Below are 26,252 nucleotides of genomic sequence, written 5' to 3' on the forward strand. Positions count from 1 at the left end.
TTCAACAGACTCTGGTGAAGTGTATAGAGGCCTGTCTTCACTGGAGAGATATGGGAACTGATTCGGTTTTCTGTGATTCAAAGAAATTGAATAGGTAGTGTCTATCATATGGTCACAGCATTAATAGTCAGTATTATGGTTGCCTAGTGGGGTTGGAGTAGAAATGTTAACCGCCGCGGGAGGCTCACTGAAGGTGTGTTGGTCCACCACGACAGGCTGTATTTTATGAAATCAAGATATAGATCAGATCTCAGTTGCGGCCGCGATCTTGAATGTCGGAATGGACACCATCGAGTAGCTCCAACATTCAGGGCGTATAAATGCTTGATTTATGTTGCCAAACCAATGTTGCTTCTCCAAGAAATGTGATGGAAATGATAATGCAGTATCTTTATATTTTTGTAGTTTAAAATCAGATATTCCTACCACAATCCCTTCAGTCATCTAAATGCATGAGTAAATGTTGCGTCACACAATGTATAAAGAAGTTTTAGTCTGAAGAGCTGTATTACATGTTTTATGTAAATACACACATTATAGATGAGACTACTGCTCAACCCACTATTGTCTGGAAGTAGCAGCAACGTCTTGGTCACTCCTAACGTTGACAGTTTCACGCACAACTTCACAGTGCACGGAAATGTGCACAATGGCATGCATGCTTTCTTACCAAACCATCGGTTCCTGGTTTGGTAGCCTCTGGAAGTGCTGACTACAAAGCAATCCAATGATCGGCGATGTTCCTGCTCCATGCCCGTGCTATGGGCCTGGCGGGAGCTGCGTGCAGTGATATATGTGTGGCGTGATATATAGCCTTCTTCACATAGTCAGCAACAGTCAGTAACAGCTGCCTGTGTATGACGTATACCAACTGCCGTCCCCGCTTGGCAACAGACGTTTCTAGGTTCCACCTGGCGACGTGTCCTGCCATAAAGACATGTGTGATGAACGTGGGACACAAAGATGTTCCTGCAGTAGGGAAGCTGGTAAAGTGTTGATTTCTTCCCAATGCCTCTGAAAATGTGGCACCAACTGAATGCATGATACGACAGCAGTGCGTCAGCCTTTTCTTCTCCATTCTGCAATGCCATAATCTGGTGACCTGCACCATGTTTGCTCTCTCCACTGGTAATCCATAGTTCTCAAGCAGTTAAAGCCTGACAGCTGGGAACTACAAGGGCGACACCGTTAGTGTCAACTCAGCTGATACTGTGAGTCCCTTTGCAGCGAGGAACAGGTAAGATGTACCTAGTATCAGCTCCTCCGTGACAGGAGACGGTTCACTGATCTTCTTCTCCCGCATCACTGAACTCGGTAGGCTGTTAGTGAGGCACCGAACACATACAACATCGAGAAGCTTGGTAGGTTTGGTGTAAGTAAATGAAGCAGCATGTATGACTTTGTGCATTGACTTAGTTTTCCATGATAGATAAACTGCTATTACGAATTTTCATGTCTGACAAATCTGAAATCAGGTAGTCGTTTCCAAATGATATTGACAATTGGAATATTCTCCAAAACAATTCACGATCACTTTTTGGAGTCTGGTTTCATGCGAGGTTCTAAATTGCCTCTGGTTGTGTATGTTTTGGGGTTTTTTCAAATCAGATTTTGAACTCGCCAATGATATCTATGGCATTTGCTCGCCAAGACACTGAACTTAGATCTTGCAATCTGCTTCACCAAAAAAGAACTGGTGGATTCCATGGCGAGAAGTCCAACTAATGTGAGAGGAGTACACACCGTGACCTGGCGAGATCCATAAGCTCGGCCACAGCTGCGACTTCAGGCTGTCACCCACCCGATTCCACCTAGGATGTTTCCAAGCAATTCAATTGCATGTACTATAGTTGCTGCAGTATGTGCTGGTTCCTGAAATGTATCTATGAGAGCGGTGTGATGTAATGGTGTAATTAAATCTGACTGTCTATTGACATGGTAAACAGGCAACTGACACAGTGTCACACCGGTCCTATAAAACTGTTGACATCATACTCGTCCACTGACTTCACACATGCCGAGGCATCTGTGGATGGCGTAGGGGTGTATGTGTAAAACGTACTTTAAAATAGCACATTTTAATCCCTCTCAAGGCCTGTTCGTAACAACAACTAACCAAACTGAAATAACGTTGACAGCTGGTGGCTGGACACGAAGTAGTCGGCAGGATATCGCTGAAACATACAGGATCATGTCTCACGTCTACTGGAATATTACTGTTAATACTTCGGATAATATCATAAATGTATTAGGCTATGTTAAACACGGCAAATTGTGCCGAACAGAGAAGCGTCTCTAGGGATTACCAGAACGCTATGTTCTTCGGTTCGAATCCTGAATTTACCTTGATGAATACCCTTGATCAGCTGAAACCCAGGACCTGGCGCCCGAGTAGAAGTATAATCAACGTGCTGGCTGAGAAAGCGTGCAAGCTTCAGCGCTAAACGCTAACTACCCTCTCACTCACTCACTTCTCGAGTGTCATCACGAACCGTTATCACATGTTAATCTGAGACACACTGCAATAAGTAAAATTACTTTCAATAGATTTTTAAGCTCTGTAGCATGTTGACCAAATATTGTGACAACTTACAAAATTATGACAAGTTAATAGCGCACCATACTTCCAATGTGACCAAATCGTCGTCACATCTAACTCACTCACTAACTTTGGTACTGTCCCATATCTCCTCCTCCCTCCTATCTGTTTCCTGGTCGTTCCACTAGAAATATTACTGTCCCCTGCCCCAGTTTCCGCCCAGTTGTGTTAAGAATACGTGATTAAGTTCCGTTGTTCTGTCAGAGACAAGGCTATGACAGTCCGACGTAGGATTAATGGCCACGCAGTAAAAGTAAGGGCAAAATATAGAACAATCTAAGTCTTTTAGCACTGGATGATCACTTCTCGTATGAGGTTTAGGAGTTTGTTGCTATGCGGGGAAAGTGGTCCCCATGGCCCTGTCAAGCCCTCCCCCCTCCAACTCCATCTCCACCTTACCGCAATGGCGTGATCACTGCCACGTACACTGTCACCGGCCCCAGATATAGAAGATAAATAAAAACAATTAAGAGCCTACCTTACTTCAAACCCCTGCAAAATCTCGAAAAGAAGCAGTTTCATAACTGTCTCTCAAAGAAGTATCGTAACTGGCTGAAAAGATGGTGCTTCATTCATCCCTTATGCAAATTGTTAGCTGAAGAGATCCCCCGAGGTTCCTTGAGGAGTGTTATATAGCGCGTGGAGTACTTTGGTATGATAATTTATGGAAATGAGGGACCTTAAAATGACGTGTTGAAGTGAGCACTCCGGTGTTCCGCTGTCAGTAGTATGATCCGCTCCAAGTGCAGGATGTCTCTGCCACAGCCGCCAGAGGCAGCCATACGGGACCCTCACATCAAATTTACCAAGGTAGGTGATCCATACGGAACCCTCATATCACATTTACCAAGGTACGTGATCCAAACGGAACCCTCATATCACATTTACCAAGGTACGTGATCCAAACGGAACCCTCATATCACATTTACCAAGGTACGTGATCCATACGGAACCCTCACTTCACATTTACCAAGGTACGTGATTCAAACGGAACCCTCATATCACATTTACCAAGGTACGTGATCCAAACGGAACCTTCACATCACATTTACCAAGGTACGTGATCCAAACGGAACCCTCACATCACATTTACCAAGGTACGTGATCCAAACGGAACCCTCATATCACATTTACCAAGGTATGTGATCCAAACGGAACCCTCATATCACATTTACCAAGGTATGTGATCCAAACGGAACCCTCATATCACATTTACCAAGGTATGTGATCCAAACGGAACCCTCATATCACATTTACCAAGGTATGTGATCCAAACGGAACCTTTCTCTTAGACAGTATGCATCTGGCCAATATAGACATGGCGCAAGATATAATCTTCTGTCTTGTGATCGTGTACAGAGTCAGACAATACAGTTGGCTGGATGAGATTCATTGTATGTGTGCATTGCTAACTTATGTTCGCAAACCGTGATAATTTCAAATGTTATTGTAAATGTTAAGATCTGACTCGATTGTATTCTGTGTAACTGTTTACTCCCTGTTTTTGTACCACCGTGCTGTGTACAATCCTTGCTTGTATTCTGTGTTACTGTTTACTCCCTGTTCTTGTACCACCATGCTGTGTACAATCCTTGTTTGTATTCTGTGTTACTGTTTACTCCCTGTTCTTGTACCACCATGCTGTGTACAATCCTTGCTTGTATTCTGTGTTACTGTTTACTCCCTGTTCTTGTACCACCATGCTGTGTACAATCCTTGCTTGTATTCTGTGTTACTGTTTACTCCCTGTTCTTGTACCACCATGCTGTGTACAACTTTTGTTTGTATTCTACTGTAACTGTTTACTCCCTGTTCTTGTACCACCATGCTGTGTACAATCCTTGCTTGTATTCTGTGTTACTGTTTACTCCCTGTTCTTGTACCACCATGCTGTGTACAATCCTTGTTTGTATTCTACTGTAACTGTTTACTCCCTGTTCTTGTACCACCATGCTGTGTACAATCCTTGTTTGTATTCTACTGTAACTGTTTACTCCCTGTTCTTGTACCACCATGCTGTGTACAATCCTTGCTTGTATTCTGTGTTACTGTTTACTCCCTGTTCTTGTACCACCATGCTGTGTACAATCCTTGCTTGTATTCTCTGTTACTGTTTACTCCCTGTTCTTGTACCACCATGCTGTGTACAACTTTTGTTTGTATTCTACTGTAACTGTTTACTCCCTGTTCTGTGTACCACCATGTACTCCCTGTTCTTGTACCCACCATGCTGTGTACAACTCTGTTCTTGTTGCTTGTATTCTGTACAATCCTTGCTTGTTACTGTTTACTCCCTGTTCTTGTACCACCATGCTGTGTACAATCCTTGTACCACCATTTGTATTCTACTGTAACTGTTTACTCCCTGTTCTTGTACCACCATGCTGTGTACAATCCTTGTTTGTATTCTACTGTAACTGTTTACTCCCTGTTCTTGTACCACCATGCTGTGTACAATCCTTGCTTGTATTCTCTACTGTTACTGTTTACTCCCTGTTCTTGTTCCACCATGCTGTGTACAACTTTGCTTGTATTCTGTGTACCACCCTGTGTACAATCCTTGCTTGTATTCTGTGTTACACTCCCTGTTCTTGTACCACCATGCTGTGTACAACCTTGTTTGTATTCTACTGTAACTGTTTACTCCTGTTCTTGTACCACCATGCTGTGTACAATCCTTTGTTTGTATTCTACTGTAACTGTTTACTCCCCTGTTCTTGTACCACCATGCTGTGTACAATCCTTGTTTGTATTCCCTGTTCTTGTAACTGTATTCCTACTTGTTTACTCCTGTTCTGTTCTTGTACCACCATGCTGTGTACAATCCTTGCTTGTATTCTACTAACTGTTACTGTTTACTCCTGTTCTTGTACCACCATGCTTGTGTACAATGCTGTGTACCTTGCTTGTATTCTACTGTAACTGTTTACTCCCTGTTCTTGTACCACCATGCTGTGTACAACTTTGTGTATTCTACTGTAATCCTGTTTACTCCCTGTTCTTGTACCACCATGCTGTGTACAATCCTTGTTTGTATTCTACTGTAACTGTTTACTCCCTGTTCTTGTACCACCATGCTACTGTAACAATCCTGTGCTTGTATTCTGTGTTACTGTTTACTGTTTACTCCTGTTCTTGTACCACCATGCTGTGTACAATCCTTGTTTGTATTCTACTGTAACTGTTTACTCCCTGTTCTTGTACCACCATGCTGTGTACAATCCTTGCTTGTATTCTGTGTTACTGTTTACTCCCTGTTCTTGTACCACCATGCTGTGTGTACAAATCCTTGCTTGTATTCTGTGTTACTGTTTACTCCCTGTTCTTGTACCACCATGCTGTGTACAATCCTTGCTTGTATTCTGTGTAACTGTTTACTGTTTCTCCTGTTCTTGTACCACCATGCTGTGTACAATCCTTGTTTGTATTCTGTGTTACTGTTTACTCCCTGTTCTTGTACCACCATGCTGTGTACAACTTTTGTTTGTATTCTACTGTAACTGTTTACTCCCTGTTCTTGTACCACCATGCTGTGTACAACTTTGTTTGTATTCTACTGTTTAACTGTTCTTTACTCCCTGTTCTTGTACCACCATGCTGTGTACAACTCCTTTGTTTGTATTCTACTGTAACTGTTTACTCCCTGTTCTTGTACCACCATGCTGTGTACAACTTTTGTTTGTATTCTACTGTAACTGTTTACTCCCTGTTCTTGTACCACCATGCTGTGTACAACTTTTGTTTGTATTCTACTGTAACTGTTTACTCCCTGTTCTTGTACCACCATGCTGTGTACAATCCTTGTTTGTATTCTGTGTTACTGTTTACTCCCTGTTCTTGTACCACCATGCTGTGTACAATCCTTGTTTGTATTCTACTGTACCTGGACCGGTGACCTGTGACCTGTGAACTTTTTCTATTCAGTTCTTTATTGCATGTAAGTCATAGATCCGTATTTAACGGAGCGCCATAGTGCCATTAACAATTATTATTCAATTCAGGGAATCAATTCATTGTATTCCGCGAACACCTGGTGTCATCACTGATGTTCAGTGATCCATTTAAATAATTCTTACAGGTATTTTCCCTTTACCCCAAACTGAATGTGTTACTTAGAATAGTCACGACTTTTGTACAGACGTTTTATATTTACAAAAACATGATTGTTCAGATTCAGCATATATGTAAACAATATGCCAAGATATTTTTATTTATTTTCATAAATATTGAAAGATTTAAGAAACAAAAAACAATTCTCACTAGCGGCCATGTTACCAACTCTGCGAAATTGACAATGTTTGTTTTATCAAGTTGGTTTGTGTCTTCATCAACAAATACGCCATTATTACAAAAAAAACACTTTTCTCACAGATTGGATTGATTTCATCGCTTTAACATCCCCACTAGGTAGCACATGTGAGGAGGTGAAATCAGACCAGTGGTCCCATATATATGTCAATATAAATTCAGCAATATGACAATCTGAGGTTGACAAACACACCACCAAAACATCTACCTGATGACGATAGTTTCACTGCTGGGGCAAAATATATTTCTTATTCAGATGGCCAATTTACGCAGGCAAAATCAGTTATAAATGTCACCCTTAAACACACAATGTCAAATGACTTGAGACAGACAATAACCTTAAAGTCGTCAACCTTTTCACACAAGCAATAAATGTTCTATTGTAATTTAGACTGTCTATTTTTCCGGTGTGTGAGCTATTTCCATCCTGTGTGGAAAGTTCCGGGGTCGGATTGCTCCTTCATGTTGTAACTGCCATGTTGTTTATTACTCCTCGGTTGTCGGATGGTTGTCTCAGGTCTCCCTGTCAGGAGTATTTCCATCATTACGTGGTTCAGTCAAAAGCTGACCATTCTTAATGTACCCGATCAAATGAACGCATATTAGCTGATGGACTAGTCGGGGTTTACCACAGATACACAAAGTTACATATAATTCAAATAGCGGAATAAAGGCTATGTCAACCGTGTTTCCAATAAATGTCAACCCTATCTTCAAGCCAGTGTCAACCCTGTCTCCAAGACTTTGCAACCCTATCTCAAAGGCTATGTCAACCCTGTCTCCAAGACTTTGCAACCCTATCTCAAAGGCTATGTCAACCCTGTCTCCAAGGCTCTGTCAACCCTATCTCAAAGGCTATGTCAACCTATCTCCAACGCTATGTCAACCCTATCTCCAAGAATGTGTCAAATCCTATCTTCAAGGCTGTGTCAACCCTGTCTCCAAGGCTATGCCAGTCCTATCACCAAGGCTATGTCAAACCCTATCTCCAAGGCTTTGTTAAACTGTATCTCTAAGGACATGTCCACCCTATCTCCGAGTTTATGCCCGATATCCCACAATTCGGCATGAAATGTTTTGATTGCGTTATGCATCACAATCCGACATTAACCGTTTTGAATACGTCTTGCATCACAATCCGACATTAACCGTTTTGAATACGTCTTGCATCACAATCCATCACGAAATGTTCTCAATACGTCAACTAGCACAATACGGTATGAGACGTTCTGAATACGTCATGCATCACAATCCGACATGAAACGTTTTCAATACGTCTTGCATCACAATCCCGACATGGGACGTTCTGAATACGTCAAGCATCACAATCCGACATGAGACGCTCTGAATACGTCAAGCATCACAATCCGACATGAGACGTTCTGAATACGTCAAGCATCACAATCCGACATGGGACGTTCTGAATACGTCATGCATCACAATCCCGACATGGGACGTTCTGAATACGTCAAGCATCACAATCCGACATGAGACGTTCTGAATACGTCAAGCATCACAATCCGACATGAGACGTTCTGAATACGTTAAGCATCGAGTTTGAACGACACTCTCTTGACCTTGGCCGCATGGTTTAAGAGATTGCCAGGGTATGTTTTCTTAAATGTTTGAAGCTTTCTTTGCCCTCAATAGCAGCCTAAAGTTAAGTAATGTGATAAGGGGTTTTCCCCGTACAGTTTTGAAACGTTCCCATCATGTACTTTTCTCAGGTATTATAAGATTTCGTTTTGCTTCGGTCCACGGGCATGAGGGGCCGACTAGTCCTGGCGCCATGACTTGCCCAAAAGGTGCATGAGTGGCCGACTAGTCCAGGCGCCATGACTTGCCCACCAGGAGCATGAGTGGCAGACTAGTCCAGGCGCCATGACTTGCCCACCAGGTGCATGAGTGGCAGGCTAGTCCAGGCGCCATGACTTGCCCACCAGGTGCATGAGGGGCGATGAGTGGCATGAGGCTAGTCCAGGCGCCATGACTTGCCCACAGGTGCATGGTGCAGATGTCCAGGCGCCATGGCATGAGGCAGACTAGTCCAGGCGCCATGACTTGCCCACCAGGTGCATGAGTGGCAGACTAGTCCAGGCGCCATGACTTGCCCACCAGGTGCATGAGTGGCAGACTAGTCCAGGCGCCATGACTTGCCCACCAGGTGCATGAGTGGCAGGCTAGTCCAGGCGCCATGACTTGCCCACCAGAGCATGAGTGGCAGACTAGTCCAGGGCAGACTTGCCCAAGGTGTGACTGTCAGGGAATGATAGCATGAAACTTTTTCGCATTGATATCTACAATTTATGTACTTAATATGTATAGGTGTGAAATATCTGTTAAACCAAGTTCGGCCAAACTACAGTCTCAGTGGTAGGGGGATGTAGAAAAAGGACTTTACTGGGGAGAGATTAGTGCAGAAATGAGAAATGCAACTTATTTGGAACAGACCATGGCTTTATGTAAATTAGTGTGCGATGATATTATATTACAAAGGACAATTTTTTAAATGTCCATTTTAAAATTAAACTCTGCTTCATTTTAAACGATAGCTGACGTAAAATAATAACTTTAATACTGAAACTATGAAGGGTGTAGCTGCCATGGAGTCTCACTATCACTATAAAAAGAAACAGGTAGGAGGGTTGTCTCTCAAAGCAAATCAGGACGGGTGTCCAAGACAGTGGTTGGGGCCAGGCTGGGTGTTAGAGATATAAGCTGAGATAAGATAATCCTTTAGGGAATTAAACTGGGAAGCAAACGGCATGTCATAACAATTTACAAATAATATCTTAGTCCTGTCGATCTTCGGGTGGTCATGCCACCTATATATTTTGAGACATGTAAACGATGGCTGATTTAAGCTTTTCCATGGGTATCTTACCCTTTTGCGTTTCTCAACATAAACTTTATGATCAATAGATGAGACATATTCAACACACATGAAAAAAACATAAGATATCTTTGAGATGACCCCTTGTGCTTGTAGGCAGGACGTGCATTTCATGACAGGTGAGTCGACGGTTCGTCGTCATACCTGGCTGAGCGACCTAATTGTCATCTATAGTCTGATCAATTGTTTTGAGCAGCTATTCGTATTTTTTCTAAGTTTTGCTCGATTTTTCTAGTAAACATGCTTTTCTAGATATACCATTACGCATCCCACTGAATGCCCACTTAGGCCGATGTGGGTTATTTCGCTATATGCTGTTTGTAAATTTGTCAATTTTAAGGATACAGAGTAACAGACTAAAAACAGTTTTTTCCTATTTCCGACAATACTTTAGTCCAGACGCCATGACTTGCCCACCAGGCGCATAAGTGGCCGACTAGTCCAAGCACCATGACTCGCCCACGAAACGGATGAGTGGCCGACTAGTCCAAGCACCATGACTCGCCCACGAAACGCATGAGTGGCCGACTAGTCCAAGCGCCATGACTTGCCCACGAAACGCATGAGTGGCCGACTAGTCCAAGCACCATGACTCGCCCACGAAACGCATGAGTGGCCGACTAGTCTAAGCGTCATAACTCGCCCACCAGGCGCATGAGCTCCCGACTAGTCCAGGCGCCATGACTTGCCTACCAGAGCATGAGTGGTCGACTAGTCGAGGCGCCATGACTCGCCCACCAGAGCATGAGTTTTCAGACTAGTCCAGGCGCCATGACTTGCCCACCAGGCGCATGAGCTCCCGACTAGTCCAGGCGCCATGACTTGCCTACCAGAGCATGAGTGGTCGACTAGTCGAGGCGCCATGACTTGCCCACCAGGGGCATGAGTGGCAGACTAGTCCAATCTGTGAATCACTGACACTTAGCCAGGCTAATTGTGTTGACTGATTATCACAAACATGCCAGTACTGTTTGTTCCGCTAAAATAAAGAAAACATATGCACTGAGTGACACTCAAATTGGTATTAAAGCCATGTTACATTTTCACTCACTCACTCGTATAAATAGGCCATTGTCGGAAGCAGTCATAAAATCTACAACATGAGCAGTTTAAATCTGGTTCCACGTGACTGTATCACACGTGGCACAGGTACGTGACCCATCCATCGCACCGTAACTACCATCGTCACATCGCATCTGGAACTTGTTTTGTACTTTCTCGTTTCTGAGCAAAAGTTCATCCAATGTATTCTGTTCTATTAATTCTTTTTTGTTTTCAAATCTGTTTCATCTCCCTTTTGCTACCGTTGACCAAAGAATTTTCGTAACGTGATGTAAAATAGGTTTGCAAAGAGCACACACCTAGTGTCGACAACAAAAGGTACGAGGCTGGTTGACAGGACCTGAAAAATCTGTTCTCTTTATTTTCCAGATATTCATCAACAATGAATTTGTCAGCTCCACCAGCGGCAAGTTGTTCTCAGTTAGTAACCCGGCCACGGAGGAAAATATCGCCGACATTGAGGAGGGAGACAAGGTGATCTGATTTCCCCCTGTCTTTTGTTTATATATTTGTGTGGTACATGCAAAACTGAGCGGGTAGTCCTTACTTTGTCAGTCTAGCAGGGTGTGGAGTCATCCCACAGATGACATCCTTACCTTGTCAGTGTAGCAGGGTGTGGAGTCATCCCACAGATGACATCCTTACCTTGTCAAATATAGCAGGGTGTGGAGTCATCCCACAGATGACATCCTTACCTTGTCAGTGTAGCAGGGTGTGGAGTCATCCCACAGATGACATCCTTACCTTGTCGTGTAGCAGGATATGGATTCATCCCACAGATGACATCCTTACCTTGTCAGTGTAGCAGGGTGTGGAGTCATCCCACAGATGGTATCCTTACCTTGTCAGTGTAGCAGGGTGTGGAGTCATCCCACAGATGGTATCCTTACCTTGTCAGTGTAGCAGGGTGTGGAGTCATCCCATTGATAGTATCCTTACCTTGTCAGTGTAGCAGGATATGGATTCATGCCACAGATGACATCCTTACCTTGTCAGTGTAGCAGTGTGTGGAGTCATCCCACAGATGGTATCCTTACCTTGTCAGTGTAGCAGGATATGGATTCATCCCACAGATGACATCCTTACCTTGTCAGTGTAGCAGTGTGTGGAGTCATCCAACAGAAGACATCCTTACCTTGTCAATGTAGCAGGTAGTGGAGTCATCCCACAGATGGTATCCTTACCTTGTCAGTGTAGCAGGATATGGATTCATCCCACAGATGACATCCTTACCTTGTCAGTGTAGCAGGGTGTGGAGTCATCCCACAGATGACATCCTTACCTTGTCAGTGTAGCAGGGTGTGGAGTCATCCCACAGATGACATCCTTACCTTGTCAGTGTAGCAGGACATGTGGATTCATCCCACAGATGACATCCTTACCTTGTCAGTGTAGCAGGGTGTGGAGTCATCCCACAGATGACATCCTTACCTTGTCAGTGTAGCAGGGTGTGGAGCAGATGGTATCCTTACCTTGTCAGTGTAGCAGGATATGGAGTCATCCCACAGATGACATCCTTACCTTGTCAGTGTAGCAGGGTGTGGAGTCATCCCACAGATGGTATCCTTACCTTGTCAGTGTAGCAGGATATGGATTCATCCCACAGATGACATCCTTACCTTGTCAGTGTAGCAGGGTGTGGAGTCATCCCAGAGATGGTATCCTTACCTTGTCAGTGTAGCAGGGTGTGGATTCATCCCACAGATGATACCTTGTCAGTGTAGCAGGGTGTGGAGTCATCCCCTTGTATCTTACCTTGTGTAACAGGATATGGAGTCATCCCACAGATGACATCCTTACCTTGTCAGTGTAGCAGTGTGTGGAGTCATCCCACAGATGGTATCCTTACCTTGTCAGTGTAGCAGCAGGATATGGATTCATCCCACAGATGACATCCTTACCTTGTCAGTGTAGCAGGGTGTGGATGATTCATCCCACAGATGACATCCTTACCTTGTCAGTGTAGCAGGGTGTGGAGTCATCCCACAGATGACATCCTTACCTTGTCAGTGTAGCAGGGTGTGGAGTCATCCTACATATGACATCCTTACCTTGTCAGTGTAACAGGGTGTGGAGTCATCCCACAGATGACATCCTTACCTTGTCAGTGTAGCAGTGTGTGGAGTCATCCCACAGATGGTATCCTTACCTTGTCAGTGTAGCAGGGTGTGGAGTCATCCCACAGATGGTATCCTTACCTTGTCAGTGTAGCAGGATATGGATTCATCCCACAGATGACATCCTTACCTTGTCAGTGTAGCAGGGTGTGGAGTCATCCCACAGATGACATCCTTACCTTGTCAGTGTAGCAGGGTGTGGAGTCATCCCACAGATGACATCCTTACCTTGTCAGTGTAGCAGTGTGTGGAGTCATCCCACAGATGGTATCCTTACCTTGTCAGTGTAGCAGGGTGTGGAGTCATCCCACAGATGACATCCTTACCTTGTCAGTGTAGCAGGATATGGAGTCATCCCACAGATGACATCCTTACCTTGTCAGTGTAGCAGTGTGTGGAGTCATCCCACAGATGGTATCCTTACCTTGTCAGTGTAGCAGGGTGTGGAGTCATCCCACAAATGACATCCTTACCTTGTCAGTGTAGCAGGGTGTGGAGTCATCCCACAGATGACATCCTTACCTTGTCAGTGTAGCAGTGTGTGCAGTCATCGCACAGATGGTATCCTTACCTTGTCAGTGTAGCAGGATATGGATTCATCCCATAGATGACATCCTTACCTTCTCAGTGTAGCAGGGTGTGGAGTCATCCCACAGATGACATCCTTACCTTGTCAGTGTAGCAGGGTGTGGAGTCATGTCTACATATGACATCCTTACCTTGTCAGTGTAGCAGGGTGTGGAGTCATCCCACAGATGGTATCCTTACCTTGTCAGTGTAGCAGGGTGTGGAGTCATCCCACAGATGGTATCCTTACCTTGTCAGTGTAACAGGGTGTGGATTCATCCCACAGATGGTATCCTTACCTTGTCAGTGTAGCAGGGTGTGGAGTCATCCCATAGATAGTATCCTTACCTTGTCAGTGTAACAGGGTGTGGATTCATCCCATAGATAGTATCCTTACCTTGTCAGTGTAGCAGGATATGGATTCATCCCACAGATGACATCCTTACCTTGTCAGTATAGCAGGGTGTGGATTCATCCCACAGATGGTATCCTTACCTTGTCAGTGTAGCAGGGTGTGGAGTCATCCCATAGATAGTATCCTTACCTTGTCAGTGTAACAGGATATGGAGTCATCACACAGATGACATCCTTACCTTGTCAGTGTAGCAGGGTGTGGAGTCATCCCACAGATGGTATCCTTACCTTGTCAGTGTAGCAGGATATGGATTCATCCCACAGATGACATCCTTACCTTGTCAGTATAGCAGGGTGTGGATTCATCCCACAGATGACATCCTTACCTTGTCAGTGTAGTAGGGTGTAGATTCATCCCACAGATGGTATCCTTACCTTGTCAGTGTAACAGGATATGGAGTCATCACACAGATGACATCCTTACCTTTTCAGTGTAGCAGGGTGTGGAGTCATCCCACAGATGGTATCCTTACCTTGTCAGTGTAGCAGGATATGGATTCATCCCACAGATCACATCCTTACCTTGTCAGTGTAGCAGGATATGGATTCATCCCACAGATGACATCCTTACCTTGTCAGTGTAGTAGGGTGTAGATTCATCCCACAGATGGTATCCTTACCTTGTCAGTGTAGCAGGGTGTGGAGTCATCACACAGATGACATCCTTACCTTGTCAGTGTAGCAGGGTGTGGAGTCATCCCAGAGCTGGTATCCTTACAATGTCAGTGTATCAGGGCTTTGAGTCATCCTCACCTTAAGACAACCTCTTTGGTCACATAAAGAGGCGCCCGACCTCAGGTCAGAAGATTCGTGCACTTTAAATCTTATTCACCATGTCCATGATTCGAATCTCCCAGCACGGAGCACCGCTATAATGATGCCCGACGGCGGCTTAAACGTACGTTTATATCACACATGGACACATGACTGTAAAGTCCGGGCCATGTTGTCTATGAACAAGGGAATATGTAGTTGGGCGGAGAGCTGAACCACACATGACACGTACCTGGATATCTCCGGCCATGTGGACGAGGTGTGAGACCAAGGATCAGAAGGTTCGTATCTCGAATCCCAGCACGGTATTCAGCAGATACGTAGCTTAATAATAAGTCTGGGTTGAGTTATAATAATAAATAGATTTGTCGAAGTTTTGGAGATTATGATACATATTGTAGTCGATGTTTCATAGGCCGATGTTGACAAAGCTGTTGCTGCAGCTAAAGGGGCGTTAGAGTTCGGGTCCCCATGGCAGAGCATGGACGCCAGCAAGAGGGGGCGTCTCCTTGATAAACTGGCCGAGCTTATGGAGCGGGATAAAGCATATATCGCCGTAAGTACATGTTGCCCTAACTGGATACTCTTAATGGCGCTTTGGGCAGTATTTCACTTATATACGTGTCACAATGACGTGGTTAGACCATGTTGCCCTAAACGTCATGAAATCCAAGTGAAATACCTGTACATAGTTATTGTTTGACTAAATGAATGAACAGATTACTTCATCTTTCATTGTTGGACTTATTGTTATCTATGTTTGGCCGCTTGATGCCCTTGTCAGAGCTTGGAGGTCATCAACAGCGGCAAGACATACCGCGAGGCCTTCTTTGTCGACGTCCTGAGCAGTGTCAGGGTACTGCGGTATTTTGCAGGGTTTGCAGACAAGATTTCTGGCAAAACGATCCCGATAGGTAAGGCCCATTGTTCCCCTTTCATCTAAAAGTAAATGTCATCAGAAAGAACAGTGCATCCATACTTTGTCTGAGTGCGTGACTCTGCCAGTAGATATATCGTATAACCCCCACCGTGCTGCAACGTCAGTAGATATATCGTATAACCCCCACCGTGCTGCAGCGTCAGTAGATATATCGAATAACCCCCACCGTGCTGCAACGTCAGTAAGTGTTATAAGCTTGCTTGTCAGGAAGATGTGGGAAGCGCCTATCGACTTTGATAGGATTACATTTGTTGAATCATCGTTGTGTTGTTGTCCAAAAATACCAGATCTTGCCATGCTTCGGTATTCATATACTAGATCCTAAAACTTTGTTACACAAAAAATCTTGAAGTCGAATGGTATTTGTGCATCTAATGCCGATATTTGCCTCTGTTTATTTATGATTCCATGTTGTAATGGTACATACGTGTATACTTCACGGCCTTATCTGAAATATAATTCAAGCTGCTTATGTCCTTGCTTTAACAAATATATTGTACATACTTGTTGAATTCAAGTTTCAAAGTAAAATGTATTGGTAAAACCTACCAAAGGAACAAACACGTTCCTCCGATCTTCCGTGTGGCTTAACTTACAGTGCCTTAAGCCCGTGAAGATCCGGGCTAGAATTGGTCTTCAGTTACCCATGCTTGTCGTAAAAGGCGTAAAACGGGGTCGGTTGGTCAGGCTCGCTGACTTGGTGGACACATGTCATCGTATCCCAGTTGCGCAGATCGATGCTCATGCTGTTGATCACTGGATTGTCTGGTCCAGACTAGATTATTTACAGACCGCCGATATATAGCTGGAATATCGCTGAGTGCGGTGTTAAACAATAAACCAACTATAATGCCATAGCACTGATACGACCACCCCACACTTCATGATAGACTTCATGGTTGTCATGTGTACATATGTTTATATAATGACCTGTCGACGTTGACTGTATATCTTCCAGATGGGGAATACTTCTGTTATACACGACCTGAACCTGTTGGCGTTATTGGACAGATCATACCGGTAAATCAATGTTTTCAGCTAGGTAACATATATGCTCATGCCAATAATGGTTGTCACGACCCTCCCCACCCCAACCCCCACCCCTCTCCAATAAAAAAAATTGAAGGGGGTGACAACCATTATTGGCATGAGTATAGCTAATTTCTCCCTTTACTCACGTGTAGACAAAATAGTCATCTTACAGTGTCAGTGTGTCTGCCACGAAGACAATGGAATACAATGCGTCTAAATTAATAAATGGATAGAAGAAGGATTGACGTTAATTTCAAGTGAACCTTGTATTGTTTTCAGTGGAATTTCCCTATACCAATGATGGTATACAAGATAGCCCCCGCGCTGGCGTGTGGAAACACGGTGGTGCTGAAGCCGGCGGAACAGACGCCTTTATCAGCGCTGTACTTAGCGTCTCTTATCAAGGAGGTAACGCATATGGCCATCATGATGAGTATCGAAATAGATTCTCTCTCACAGAGAGAACGCATGGGGAATAATGTGAATGTTGATTTTATTTAATCATGAAACACTGAATACAACTGCAATATGTTTGATTGGGCGATGATTGTCACATGGTAGTTAACATGCACAACCGGTGTAAACGTTTGTAGCTAAGACAGCGATATATATGTCAGCTAGAAGCTTATCATGGAAGGGAAATTATAAACAAGACACACGTGACACCTGCGACAATCATGTTCAGTGGCAAGGAGCGTAAAATGGTACACTTCAGTCAACATTTTGGCACACGTTTGTCGACCAAATGTAAGAGGAAAAATGCGTAGGGTGAATGCTGCCCATCAGAACATCTCCATGGACGTCTTGAAGCTAGGTAGTCCCCGCAGTGGTTGGACGTCATTTCAACCTACACCAGAAGAGTTTCCAATGGGTCGGTACAGCCGCCTCTACTCGGCCCACGATAGCCCGAGCCTTGATACACCAAGTCCCACCGCCCCATACAGTTTCACATACCATAGCCATGTTGGGAGTCGAACGTAGGACAATTACATGACCATCGAACGTTTCATTCACCAGGCTCCTCACCGCCAAACACAACGTCCCACCTGAGCTTACATAGATATTGTTAAACTTGGGACTGGCAAGTTATGTAGGTAGAGTCTGTGTTCACTGCCGCCTCTGTATGTTTAGCTTAAGGGATCAAGAGTCCTGTAACTTAGTGTAGTTAACGGGAAACTCGTCAAGGGAGACCACCCGTAACTGATGGTACAAATTGGCTTATTTCAATATATATGAACCTAGGACTCAGTAAAACAAGTTGGTAAATGCAAACGTTTGATAAATGTACTGCTCAAAGAATTTAGCGAACACACACAGTGTTGCAATACCCATGAAACATGGCGGAGTAACTGCGGTCACCACAGGGTGTTCGTTCATTTCTTTTAAGTAGTATACACCAAGGAATCTCTGACGGTACACGTTTCTATGAATAATGTAAGAGACATATACCTGGTTCCATGAAAACACAATACATAGCGAGGGACTAGAAGAAACAGCCTATGTGTCGCGGGTTAATAAAGTCAAATGTAAAGTTAACGGTAAAGTCAATTTATAATGGAAGTATGCTAGAATATATTCCAGCTCTGATAATGAGGGAGATATATAGAAAACCAAGATTTGACCTTCGCTCTGTAGGCTGGGTTCCCGCCTGGCGTCGTCAACATCGTCCCTGGGTTCGGTCCCACCGCCGGCGCTGCCATCGCCTCCCACCCCGACATCAGCAAAGTGTGCTTCACGGGATCTGTTGAGGTGAGAATAGAGCAATCATTACCTGACGAGTAACAATGACCCGGCTTCGAACCTGTACTACCAAGACAAATTCCACTCGTCCCTGACACAGTCATCGTGCATCACGAACTGTCGTGATCTGGACAGCTATTCAGTCACTCAAAGGGAAATGGAAAAAATATTATTTTGATTGAATAATATCCATTTATTCTTTCTAAATATTCCTTTTTCATAAATTCTGCTTGAAAAGAGAAATAAATATATATTTGCCTACTGAATATAAAGAAATAATTAAATGATAAACAAACTATCAATGATAAGCAGTAATAATATATAAACGAATATTGACATTACGTTAATGAAAACAACTGCCAGAGCTTTGGCTATGTCAGTTTCAATCCTTCCCATGTTTATTTGTGGAGTGAAGTAGATTTGTGCATCCCTCGAACCCAGCACTGATTTCCTTGACCAGGTTGGCCGCCAAGTGATGACGATGGGTGCCCAGTCCAACCTGAAGCGTCTGAACCTTGAGCTTGGAGGCAAGAGCCCGATAGTAGTGTTTGAAGACTCGGATAGTGAGTAGATAGATGTTAAGTTAGAAGTCTAGAATAGTGAATAGACACGAGGGAAACTAATTGACTGGGATAGTGAGTTGACAGGCGGTTAGTCATACAACTGGGATAGCGCATAGACAGGCGGTTAGTCATACAACTGGGATAGTGAGTAGACAGGTGGTTAGTCATACAACTGGGATAGCGAGTAGACAGGCGGTAAGTCATACAACTGGGATAGCGAGTAGACAGGTTGTTAGTCATACAACTGGGATAGCGAGTAGACAGGCGGTTAGACATACAACTGGGATAGCGAGTAGACAGGCGGTTAATCAGGCGGTTAATCAGTGAGTAGACAGGCGGTAGTGAGTAGACAGGCGGTTAGGCATACAACTGGGATAGTGAGTAGACAGACGGTTAGTCATACAACTGGGATAGCGAGTAGACAGGCGGTTAGACATACAACTGGGATAGTGAGTAGACAGGCGGTTAGTCATACAACTGGGATAGTGAGTAGACAGGCTTTTATAGTGCGCTAACACGTGTGACACTGGACAATGAGTCGGCAGGTCAAGTAAAATATCCATAAAATATTCAGGTGATGAGTAGACCTGGTCAGACCCAGCAAGCTGCAGTCCTCAACCATCTTTGTGAGTTCAATAGGAACTTGGAAAACCCCAAACAATGTCATTTCCACTTACAACGACACCTGTATAGCAGTGCTGCCCCTTCTGTTTCAACAGTGGACTATACCATCGAGAAATGCCATCACGCTCTGTTCTTCAACGCCGGCCAGTGTTGTATGGCAGGGTCAAGGACGTATGTACAAGAAGACATATATGACGAATTCGTGCAGCGGAGTGTGAACAGAGCCAACACAAGGATAGTTGGGGACCCCTTGGACCCGGCCACAGAATCGGGACCACAGGTAAGCTTGAACACCATCGACCCCGCCACAGAGCCGGGTCCACAGGTAAGCTTGAACACCATGGACCCCGCCACAGAATCAGGATCACAGGTAAGCTTGGGCACCATGGACCCCGCCACAGAACCGGGTCCACAGGTAAGCTTGAACACCATCGACCCCGCCACAGAACCGGGTCCACAGGTAAGCTTAAACACCATGGACCCCGCCACAGAATCGGGACCACAGGTAAGCTTAAACACCATGGAGCCCACCACAGAATCGGGACCACAGGTAAGCTTGAACACCATGGACCCCGCCACAGAATCGGGACCACAGGTAAGCTTGAACACCATGGACCCCGCCACAGAACCCGGTCCACAGGTAAGCTTGAACACCATGGACCCCGCCACAGAATCGGGACCACAGGTAAGCTTGAACACCATCGACCCCGCCACAGAGCCGGGTCCACAGGTAAGCTTGAACCCCATCGACCCCGCCACAGAATCAGGATCACAGGTAAGCTTGGGCACCATCGACCCCGCCACAGAACCGGGTCCACAGGTAAGCTTGAACACCATCGACCCCGCCACAGAATCGGGACCACAGATAAGCTTGAACACCATGGACCCTGACACAGAACCGGGACCACAGGTAAACTTGAGCACCATGGACCCCGCCACAGAACCGGGGCCACAGTTAATCTTGAGCACCATCGACCCCACCACAGAACCGGGACCACAGGTAAGCTTGAACACCATGGACCATGCTACAGAGCCGGGACCACAGGTAAGCTTGAACACCATGGACCCCGCCACAGAATTGGGACCACAAGTAACTTGAACACCATGGACCCGCCACAGAATCGGGACCACAGGTAAGCTTAAACACCATGGACCCCGCCACATAATCGGGACAACGGGTAAGCTTGAACACCATGGACCCCCCACAGAATCGGGACCACAGGTAAGCTTGAACACCATGGACCCCGCCACAGAATCGGGACCACAGGTAAGCTTGAACACCATGGACCCGCCACAGAATCGGGACCACAGGTAAGCTTGAACACCATGGACCCACAGAATCGGGACCATAGGTAAACACCATGGACCCCTCCACAGAATCGGGACAACAGGTAAGCTTGAACACCATGGACCCCGCCACAGAATCAGGACAACAGGTAAGCTTGCTTGAACACCATGGACCCCCACAGAATCGTGACAACAGGAAAGCTTGAACACCATGGACCCCCACAGAATCGGGACCACAGATAAACTTGAACACAATGGACCCCGCCACAGAATCGGGACAACAGGTAAGCTTGAACACCATGTGAACCCCCACAACACCCCCACCCACACCCCACCCCGAATCGGGACCACAGGTAAGCTGGGACGGACGGGGACCTCGTGGCTGATGTCAGAAATGTTTCAAATTTAAATTGTTTTTTTCAACACAAATTAAATGTCTCGTTATGTTGACACACCCATCTCCGTCTATACCACTAATTCATTTACAGAAGAGAGTCCGGTATATCTATTGAATTGAATGTTTGGCCTGGACTTTTTAAAATCCCAATACGCCCAACAACGACATCAAGCTGCACTTATCTGCTTCATAAAGGAGCTTATTGTCTACACTTATGAAAACTTCTCAAGTCATAAATACATATCTGAATTACAACTTTTCAGTTATCAATGTGTGTATCACTATGCGGCATTTACTATTTGTACTTGCATTCAAGACTAAATATTAGAAACATCTCCAGAGCTAATTTTATACATGTTGCTGTCACAGTTAGACGAAGCCCAATTCAAGAAGATTTTGGCAATCATTGAGTCCGGCGTCACTGAAGGCGCCACGCTTCACTGTGGGGGACAGCGACACGGGGACAGGGGCTACTACATCAAACCGACCGTCTTCAGTGACGTCACAGAGGACATGCGCATTGGCCGAGATGAGGTGTGTAATCAGTGACCAACCTGCGTCTTTTGTTTCCACTCGCTACTGTTGGGGGTGAGCAGGAAAACCTGCCTCTAACCACTCGCTACTGTTGGGGGTGAGCAGGAAAACCTGCCTCTAACCACTCGCTACTGTTGGGGGTGAGCAGGAAAACCTGCCTCTAACCACTCGCTACTGTTGGGGGTGAGCAGGAAAACCTGCCTCTAACCACTCGCTACTGTTGGGGGTGAGCAGGAAAACCTGCCTCTAACCACTCGCTACTGTTGGGGGTGAGCAGGAAAACCTGCCTCTAACCACTCGCTACTGTTGGGGGTGAGCAGGAAAACCTGCCTCTAACCCTCGCTACTGAGCAGGAAAACCACCACTCGCTACTGTTGGGGGTGAGCAGGAAAACCTGCCTCTAACCACTCGCTACTGTTGGGGGTGAGCAGGAAAACCTGGGGGTGAGCAGGAAAACCTGCCTCTAACCACTCGCTACTGTTGGGGGTGAGCAGGAAAACCTGCCTCTAACCACTCGCTACTGTTGGGGGTGAGCAGGAAAACCTGCCTCTAACCACTCGCTACTGTTGGGGGTGAGCAGGAAAACCTGCCTCTAACCACTCGCTACTGTTGGGGGTGAGCAGGAAAACCTGCCTCTAACCACTCGCTACTGTTGGGGGTGAGCAGGAAAACCTGCCTCTTACCACTCAATGTACAGATTGCATTGGTCAAATAGAATGATGAACAATTTGCAGCACTTCTGTTGTCAAGCTATCTCCCCACATTCAGTATGATATTGTGCCCGCACTAAGTTCCGATTATTTCGCCAATAGCAACTGTAGATGTATTTTTGAAATATTCGTCTAAGCGTACACAGCAACATCACAAAAACAGTTTGATCGGGTGGTCCTGCTTGGCTGACGCGTGACATCGTACCCCTTGCTGAGGGGTGACCAATGGTTCATCTACATGCACTATGTAAGTAGGTGTATACTGTAACCTTAACGGGATGCCCGACCCGTAGACGGGTACAGTATGTATGCATATACCGATACACATTACTGTACGTAACATATCTAAAGATTGGTTTTGGCAACGGATCAAACGACAGAAACTGAAGAGGCAAATCGTGCACTGAAAGACACCTGATTTACCTGAAAACGGGTGTGTTTTTACAACCATTTGTTTGTTTTGACAATCAGATATTTGGACCTGTACAGTGCATAATGAAATTCAAAACTCTGGATGAAGTCATTGCGAAAGCCAATTCTTCTGATTACGGCATTGCTGCGGCAATATTCACCTCGGACATCGACAAGATCATGCTCTTCAGCAGCAGGGTGAAGGCCGGGACGGTGTGGTAGGTTACAGCATTAATAATACTATTGGGAATATTGGTTATGTCATTTGTCATCATTACACTGCCGCCTCATACGTCGTAATACCTCATACGTTTGTAATCTGTATTTAAAGGGAATGGATGTCAACTTCTTTATTGTGAATAACACGACGTTTCGGAGTGTATGCTTGCTCCTCCATCAGGTGAGAGAGAGAGAGAGAGAGAGAGAGAGAGAGAGAGAGAGAGAGAGAGAGAGAGAGAGAGAGAGAGAGAGAGAGAGAGGAGAGAGAGAGAGAGTTGAGTATATCGGGATTGTGTTGTGAGTGCATTATCTAGAGAAAGGACTATCAACCGATTCGAAACTGGATCATATGGATTACCCCATGTTTTACAGTCTACTTGGAGTCGTACATGAATCAGCTTGGTTTTCTGCAGGGTGAACTGCTACAATTGGCTGACCCCGCAGACGTCGTTTGGAGGTGTGAAACAGTCGGGCATGGGCAGAGAACTGTGAGTACTTCAACAACACCTCTCAACCTCACGGTTTTCATCAGATGTGCAGAGTTCGAGGAGAGGTGAATGGCTGCGTTTGTATACAAAATAACAATAATGGGTACTGGCATGAGCGTAAGTAACATGTGCAGCCTCCCAAACGACCTCACGACGTCTTTACATCAACGCACACGAAGACATGTCTCTGACATAGAGTCCACTCTTATATTTCCCTCCATCATGGCCACAAAGTCTTGCACGTTTTGAGATTTAGTAACGTTCTAATAAGATATGTCCTCTCACAGAGAATGCAGTACAAAGTAAACCAAAACAAAGTCATTATACTTATTATGATATTAATATGAAAGTAGACGTCATCCTCGACAGCTGCTCCAAGCCAAATTCCACGTAAATGTATGATACATAATACAGATTGTTTTCCATTCCGTTGAATTCTGTCCCATGGTCCGTCTTACCATACAATATAAGGGCGTTCACCCCTGACAGTCGTGGGACTTATCACACCGGTTGCGCCATCTGTATGACTTGAAAGAGTTGCGCACCTTGACGGGTCAACTGGTCACTGCTTACATTCCCCGATCCGTCTCTGCTATGGTTGCTGCTTTGTCAACACAGCGTCCGCAGTCGTAGTTTGTTGACATCACGATGACACGCTGTGACATAACTCAACTACTGTTCGAAAACTACAACTCAGCTTCGAACTCCCTTCGGGCGGTGGGGTAGCCTAGTGGTTAAAGCGTTGGCTCGTCACGCCGAAGACCCGGGTTCGAATCCCCACATGGGTACAATGTGTGAAGCCCATTTCTGGTGTCCCCCGCCGTGATGTTGCTGGAATATTGCTAAAAGCGGCGTAAAACCAAACACACAGTCAGTCAGTCGGTCGAACTCCCTTCGCCTGTTCTGCCTGCATGTACAACTGATATATAGAGAATCTCACCCGAGTGTCTTTTGATACAAATATCCGAGACTTGCCGAGGATATTTTTACTTTTATCAACGAGTGTTGATATATTTGATATCAGAAGACACGAGGGTGAGATTCTATTTATCATCAAAAATCACTCTTCATTAGTTTTCAATGAAAAATGTACACAGAACACAGTACTGCCATTAGATTTGCAGTGCAGCGATGCCATAACATTGTGACGTCAACAAGTTTATGACGTCAAAGCATTGTCAGGGCATTGTACAAAATCTACTGTCAAAACGATATCTCCTAGAGCGATATCTACTGTGGAACACAGTTTTGGATGATAATATTCAATTATAGACTCTTGTAGAGGTCGATATCGGTTTTTATTGACCTGAGTAAAACAATATCGACCGAGCTTGCTTGTTTTATTATATAATGAAAGAGAAACGGGTTTTAACATAAACCTTTAATGCGCACACTGTGCCATCTATCCGAGTGATCTGATTGGCTGAAAAGCGGGGGAAGCCCCTTCGTACGGGATTCCTTGTCTATTTTTAGTAACCCAAGTCAATATCGTAATTTATCAGAAAACTCAAGTCAATATCGTGTTTTGTAGTCAATCATGTGACGGTCTTTTAACCAATCGTGGTACAGGAAAAATACTACCTATATAATAAACATGTATATCTACAGGCAATACTCACCCAGTTTCCATGTTTCAGGGGGGAATGTGCCATCAGGGAATACACAGAAGTGAAGACGGTGAGACTTAAGTACCAGTCTATATATCTTCTCGTAGCCTCACTGTTCCAGTGTGCCAGGACCAGGCCGACACGCTATAGATAACAACTTCCTTATGTTGTATAACCATGGTCTACCTGTTGCCCCTCATCTGCTACATATTATGTTAGTGTAGTGCGTTGATATACTTGAGCAGCCGGGTAAAAGAAAGTACACAAATTAGTTTTGACAAAAGCTTACGAACGTTGTCAGGCGTTTATATACTGAAAACATTCGCTGAAAACACAGCTATGATAATCGTGTAAATACATCACGATCGCGTAGCCCTTTATTGAGTCTTTCAACTTTAGACACTATCAAACATTGTGTACAATGTCCTTCTATTGCACAGCAGGCTATATATAAAATGTATATGGTAATACATGGCTTGTGTGGAGCAGAGACATGGAGAGAACCTTCTCAATGATTCCCACCGTCAGCGTGAGTGAGTGAGTGAATATGGCTTTACGCCGCTTTTAGCAATATTCCAGCAACACCACGGCGGGGGTCACCAATAATAAGCTTCACACATTGTACCCATGTGGCGAATAGAACCCTTCGGCGTGACGGGCGAACATTGTTACCATGTGGGAAACTGAACCCGGAATTTGACGTCACTAGCCAACGCTTTAACCGCAAGCCCACGCCTACAACCCCCCACAGAACCGACCGCCACCTGTGTGTAATATAGTGTTGGTGTTGCAGGTGACGATGAAGGCTCCGGCGAAAGTTTGAGACGTCATGGACAAGGTGGACTCATGGCAGCACCTTCCCTTGTGTGTCTGTTACTTGTATATAGCAGTCTATAGCCAGGTCTTTACAGAAGTCTGACGTCATCGTGTATATTCATAATGAAATTAAAACATCTACACAAAACA

The 26,252-nt window shown here is 44.9% G+C and overlaps 1 protein-coding gene across 4 annotated transcripts; it reads left to right on the forward strand.

The window, feature by feature from the left end:
• Window positions 1–882: 882 nt before the first annotated feature.
• LOC124289007 (retinal dehydrogenase 2-like) lies at window positions 883–26,252 on the forward strand. Of its 4 annotated transcripts, none has more exons than XM_046725603.1 (14): window positions 883–986; window positions 11,232–11,336; window positions 15,150–15,290; window positions 15,519–15,648; window positions 16,633–16,694; window positions 16,986–17,114; window positions 18,342–18,455; window positions 18,907–19,009; window positions 19,729–19,913; window positions 21,687–21,851; window positions 23,033–23,190; window positions 23,605–23,679; window positions 25,317–25,356; window positions 26,080–26,252. In XM_046725603.1, exons 1-14 carry the CDS (start codon window positions 945–947, stop codon window positions 26,107–26,109), a joined length of 1,479 nt encoding a protein of 492 aa, XP_046581559.1. In that variant the 5' UTR covers window positions 883–944; the 3' UTR covers window positions 26,110–26,252. The 4 variants fall into 4 exon arrangements, with proteins under 4 accessions (XP_046581559.1, XP_046581561.1, XP_046581562.1 ...); XM_046725605.1 differs by lacking the exon at window positions 883–986 and adding an exon at window positions 10,954–11,034; XM_046725606.1 differs by lacking the exon at window positions 883–986 and adding an exon at window positions 10,991–11,045.

This window comes from Haliotis rubra, unplaced genomic scaffold (assembly GCF_003918875.1).
Source record: "Haliotis rubra isolate DU_JTF1 unplaced genomic scaffold, ASM391887v1 Scf43, whole genome shotgun sequence".
Taxonomy (NCBI): domain Eukaryota; kingdom Metazoa; phylum Mollusca; class Gastropoda; order Lepetellida; family Haliotidae; genus Haliotis; species Haliotis rubra.